At 43.4% G+C, this 5,881-nt stretch overlaps 1 protein-coding gene across 1 annotated transcript; it reads left to right on the forward strand.

The window, feature by feature from the left end:
- Positions 1 to 6: 6 nt before the first annotated feature.
- LOC122165933 (sulfotransferase 2B1-like) lies at positions 7 to 3,929 on the forward strand. Its single transcript, XM_042829330.1, has 3 exons — positions 7 to 547; positions 631 to 811; positions 1,023 to 3,929. The coding sequence occupies exons 1-3, from the start codon at positions 491 to 493 to the stop codon at positions 1,163 to 1,165; spliced, it is 381 nt and encodes a 126-aa protein (XP_042685264.1). The 5' UTR covers positions 7 to 490; the 3' UTR covers positions 1,166 to 3,929.
- Positions 3,930 to 5,881: the final 1,952 nt, after the last annotated feature.

Raw genomic sequence — 5,881 nt, forward strand, 5'->3', positions numbered from 1 at the left:
TGAGAGAGGTGAAGTGCCTAGCAAGGCACAAAAAAGCACACAAATTTGATTTTTAATTTGTCTACCTTCTACAGATTTCATTTTTCTCTTGGAAATCTTGGCCAGCAGGCCCCTTAAAGCCACGTCCCAGGACCCTGGCATCCTTCCATCCCCAACCCCTTTTCACCATGATCTGTGTCTGTTCCTGCTCCTGTGTTTGCAGGATGAGGAAGCAGCATTGTCTAAACAGCATCTGTTTGAGCAAGGAAACAGCAGCAGAAAGGTGGCTGGAGAAGACCCCATTGCTCATCTGCAACAGCTGAACCTCCCAGTCACACATGATTTCAGGATGCTGTTGCTCAGTTTTGCATCTTGTTAACTTCTCCCTGCCTAATGAGGCCCCTCCTCTTCCCTGCACACCTCATGCCATGCCATGATCACCCCATAGACTTGTGCCTTCTGTCTCCCATCAGTGCCCCATGGCTCCTGGTTTGAACATGTCCGAGGCTGGATGGAGATGAAGGACAGGGAGAATTTCTTCTTCATCACCTACGAAGAGCTGAAACAGGTAGTGATCTTGGCAGACCCACCTGCTCCCAATGTGCTGATGTGTCACCCTAGGTGGTGACAGGCTTATTCTGTGTCCCTAAGGACCTGCAAGGCAGTGTGAGACGCCTCTGCCATTTTCTGGGACAGAATTTGGATGACGATGCTATCTCCTCAGTAGTCCAAAATGCCTCCTTCACGGCCATGAGGCAAAACCCTATGTGCAGCTCCATCTTGCTCCCTGCAGACATCATGGACCAGACCAAAGGCCAGTTCCTGAGGAAGGGTGAGTAGAGAGTCCCCATAGAAGTGCTGGGTTTTGGTGCCCCAATGGGGAGCCAACGGGGAGGACGTCAGTAGGATGTGCACAACTGAGTCCATAGGGATGGCTATTCATTTTGGACTGCTCTTCATAGTGGTAAGTGCACCCAAAAACTGTGCAGGAAGGAGTATTGTACAGTGGTTTGTGCTCTGAAACAGAAATATTCCTTCCTCAGGCATCTGTGGGGACTGGAAGAACCATTTCACAGTGGCACAGAGTGAGACCTTCAACAGAATCTACCAAGAGAAGATGAGGGGTTTGGACGTGGCCTTTCCTTGGGACAGAGACCAGGATCCAGACCTAACTGAGGCCATCTGAGTAATGAGTATCAGCCATCTATTGGCAACAGGGGTAATGGGTTGCTGTTGGACACAGGGAGTTGAATCCTGGGGTATAAATGTCTGCAACATGAAGCAGAGTAACTTTTTTGGTAGCTGCAACCAGCTGAGATGTTTTCCTGGGGTAGCAGGAGAGCAGCAGAGAAAATAGGGAGGGGGATGTGTGTGGAGGTGCCCTTTCTATTTGCAGTTCCCAATACATGGGTGCTCTGAATCCATGGAGTTTTTCCAAGCATGATGTACACTGTCAGGTCTGGGTATTGCACAGGATTGAATTCCTGGGAAAGAATGTCTGTACAAGGCAGTGTTGCCAGTGCACCTCTGTTGATCTACTGTTGATCTATTATCATAGAAACTAAACTAAGTGATGAGTTTAAATGAAGCAAAGCCAACTGTGTGCTGTATCATGGGGATTTACTAGCTCAGCATAGTCAGTGAATGGGAAATATGTGCTGCAGAACAGGAACTTCCTGAGATTCTACCCAAGAACTAGCAGGATCATGGCCAAGTGCATTGCAGATAGTCAGACTTGTAAAGACTTTTTGTCTATGTCAAACCCTACAGAAGGACTTAGTGATATCAAAGAAGGGGAAGACTTTTGTGCATTTTGGCTCAGACACGGTTCTGTGATGTGTGTATCTCCAAGCCTCCACAGAGCATACAGGGAAACCCAGCTCTTTGCAAGTGCCAAAATACAGCTTGTAAAATACCCCACAGCTTTACTTCCTGGACATCCTGCCAGAGTCACTTAGGCATGACTCCAGCCTTGGCCAGACACAACCTGATCTATTCAGCCATAGAAAGTTATCTTATGGACAGTGAGCAGTGCCTTCCATATTGGTAGGTCTGGCATGTTCATGTTGTGCAGTGTCATAGCTAGAAAGTGACCCAACATATAGTAAGACTATTAACCTAGTTGGCAGTGCAGACTGACGTGTTTATGGTGGACCCATTCAGGCCCATCTCATTCTGGTTAATGATCATTAGCGTGGGAGCTTAGAAATAAAGGATATGTGGCACAGCATTAGCAGGTGCCTACAAAGTTATGGTCAAAATTGTTTCCTCTTTTATAAACTACAGTAGAATGATCTAGCTCGTGTGCTGATTGCCTTATTTATATGTTTGCATTCGAGCTATGTGTGATGCATTCTACACCAAGCATGATTATTACTGTCCCACCAGCCTGCTAATACTGTGGGTTTGGGCCACTGCCTTAGCCAGACTTTGTAGAAACTGATTATCAAGCAGCTTGTGGGGCAACAGGCTATGTTCATATCCAAATAAAGATGAGTTAAGCGCTGTGTGGTGTCTCCAACGTCATTCAGTGCACATATGGTACCCACTTTGACCTTGGAGATATTAAAGCATTAGATACAGGCCTGATGCGATGAGCAATGATGCATACAAAAGCCTTTTATTCAATATAAAATGACCGAAAGGCTTTGTTGGCTACTGGAAAAGAAGTTTTAAGCCTCTTAAACTCCTTTTCCAGCAAGAGAAGAGCGTATGGAAAATGCAGCAAATACAGGTGTTCCAGCTGAAGAGTTATTTTCATGATTGCTGTTTCTCCAGTTAACTCACATCATGAATATGTAGAAACTAAACTCTGTGCTCAGGGGAAGCCATCATTTGTATTTTATGCCCTTGAATGTTCTCACCTCGGATCCACCACCAAATTTCGCATTGCATTAATGCACTGATGTCAAGTCCCAAACAAAATCTCTTTGGTAACTTGTTTCAGTTCTCACATCTAATCTTCATCCCATAGAAAACAGCCATGACAGGCTTCTTAAGATCCCGCTATCTCAAATATATTGATCTGAGGAGCACAGCAAATCTGTTGTCAGAATGTGGAGTGAAGAGCATCTCCAAAGCAAGCACTGCGAAGTATGAGCATTGCTACCCAGGTGCTCTGTGTGATACTAACCCACCAAAGTTTGGGTATAAGCTCTTTCCCACCTTGGCTGCACAAAGCCACACTCTTCATACTCTTTTTTACACTAGGAATGCTAATGATACTAAATCTGGATCCTCAGAACACGGTGATGATGTTATTAGGAGACAGCACAGACACTTATTATCTTCAGAGAAACTGATCACCTGGTTAAAGACACAGGAGGTCTTTGTCGTCCCACGTTCATAACAAACTGATAATGATGATGCTAAAGCAGCCAAAGACACTGCTTTCCCTGGTGTGAATGCACTGGACAAATCAAATGTGTGGCTGCAGTAAAATCAAGACACTTAGCTTATTTTCATGCTTTCCTGAGGAGATGCATCAGAGCTGGGGTCTGATCCACCTGCTCCAGCACAAGGTCGTCTGTGGGATGCAGCATGGAGATCATGAGAGACAGTGGTCACACCTGTAATGTCCCATTGCCACTTGAACCCAAACATTAGGTCAGACATAGAACAAAATAGAATAGTTCAGTAGGAAGGGACCTAAAAAGATGATTGGGCCCAACAGCCCAATCTCTTCACAATTAACTAACCACTGAAACATACTGTTATGGGCATTATCCAAATGCTTCTCACCATAGTTTTGGCTGGGAAATTTGTATATCCATTTTATGTACTATTTCTCCATCGATCCTTTTACAGAGCTCTGTTCTGCATTTTTGATGAAAATAGTGCTGATTCCTTACTGGTGTTTAAGCTGCTGCTGAGTTTATGTTTTCATCCACCAAACTGGCATTCTTATCATACAAGGAGATCAAGTCAATAAAATAGGATTTACATTTTAACCTATGCTGGCTATGGTTGACTGGCTATGACTGAAAGGAAATCTTCTTCAACAGCAGCAAAACAATGTTCTCCGTTACTTTTCCAAGGACTGAGGTTAGACAGACAGGTCTGTAGTTTCCCAGATCTTCCCTCATGCCACATTCCCACTTTGAATTTACTGGACTGTTGAGATAAATCCATTTCTAACATCTGCTGATTCCTTTGGAACTCTGGAGTGGATCTCACCAAGCTCCGTGGTTTTATGAACAACAGGACCCTTACAATTTCAGTGGCCACAGAAAGAAAATCGCTGCTCCCTTAATAATGAACCTGAAACTCACAGTCCATCATTTGCATTTTATATCCAAGATTATATTAATACTATAAATAGAGATTAAAAAAAAAAGTTTCCTTCAGAACAAGCAAATCAGGCCAAGGTTCTAAGATTCAGTATGATAGCATGGCATATGGGATCAAAATCAGAGAGGCAAGGGTGCAAAATGAGATAGGTAGAGTAAAGGGTACAGCAGGTAACAACATTCTGTTGCAAAACCACTTTTACAAGATGGGAACGAGTAGGGAAAGAGTTTATCAGCAAAGCAGAAAGGACAGGAAGATAGTGAAAGCGTGTGCAAACTGTGCTGAAGTTTTGACTTATTTCCACTTCCAGTTTTGCTAAAATTCTTCCATTATGACGCAACTAAAATAATGAAAGAGATGTTAGACATGTTGAAATACTGAACGTACACTTAGGAAAGACAGGTATTTTGATGGGAATTTAAAATCACAGTCCTTTCCAAAATCACCATTAAGTATTTGGGGAAAAGGCAATGTTCATCCTTAACAGTGCTTGTGATATGGGGAGGTGCCAGGTTCTGGTTGGTTTTATCTAATGTATGTGTTTAGAAATGAATGAATGAATGAATGAATGAATGAATGAATGAATGAATGAATGAATGAATGAACGAATGAATGAGAAAGAGAAAATGTGACCAAGAGAGGACAGAAGAAAGGGAAAGAGGGAGAGAAGGAAGAATGCAACTGTAGATGATTTTAGAAGATTCAGTCTAAATTCAATTCCTGGAAAATATTGAGCAGAAAGCTAGTGCTTCTGTTTGTAGTCCCCCAGAAGGTAACATGCTACGAGTCATCAGCAAACATCAGTTTGTTGAATTTAACTATCAAGCAAGCAATCAACTCTACAAATACGAAGCAGGAATTACTGGCCAATCTCTCACAGGCAGACAGAAGCTAAGGATCAGTATCAAAGCACAACTGAATCAATAAAATGTGGGGATTGTGAAAACAACAAACTTCACCTGAAACGTCTGTAACAAGAAGTCTCATTTATGTGTAAAATGTGTGACCCTCATCTTCTCAGCAGCTCTGAGACCTCTCCTGCACATCAGTGACTGGATGTAGGCATCAGCCTTCAAGAAAGGTGTTTGCCAGCAGTTGCCCAGCAGTTGGCCTGCTTGAGACCAACCATGATGGAGGCAGAGCTCAGTTGCACTGAAGTGGTTGTGATGATACACAGACTTGCTATGAAATGCAATATGAATATGAATGATGTGTTGTAAACAGTCCCTGGGTTGCACACTCTAAGCAGAGGAGTACATCACGGATGAACTAATTCTTCAGCTCTTCCAACTAATGCACACTCTGGGAGAAATTCATCTGTAGCTGTATTTTCTTGCTGGACATCTCCAGTACAGGTGTCTGAAGCTATAAAATGAATTCAGCCAGCTCTAAGGGGTGATAGATGATGTCTGCTGAGCATGCAAGCTATCTAAATGCATTTTCCAGGCACAAAAATCTGTCATGAGGAAGATCCCACACATGACAGAAGCATCATCATATCCCTGCAGCATCGTGTCTCTACATGGCCATGGGTGATCCATCCGCATGGATGGACCTGGGCAAGGAACCTCATGAGGTTGGGCAGAGAGGATCCTTATGATTTTCAACGTGG

Source organism: Centrocercus urophasianus, unplaced genomic scaffold (genome assembly GCF_019232065.1).
Source record: "Centrocercus urophasianus isolate 14NV4802_14NV808 unplaced genomic scaffold, USGS_Curo_1.0 seq_305, whole genome shotgun sequence".
NCBI classification, from domain to species: Eukaryota; Metazoa; Chordata; class Aves; order Galliformes; family Phasianidae; genus Centrocercus; species Centrocercus urophasianus.

Bases quoted from the DNA above. Each gene is read 5' to 3' on its own strand.
- LOC122165933 (XM_042829330.1), top strand. From the start codon at position 491: ATGGAGATGAAGGACAGGGAGAATTTCTTCTTCATCACCTACGAAGAG. The intron at 548-630 runs GTAGTGATCTTG...TGTGTCCCTAAG, and splicing joins CCTACGAAGAGCTGAAACAG to GACCTGCAAGGCAGTGTGAG. The intron at 812-1,022 runs GTGAGTAGAGAG...TTCCTTCCTCAG, and splicing joins AGGCCAGTTCCTGAGGAAGG to GCATCTGTGGGGACTGGAAG.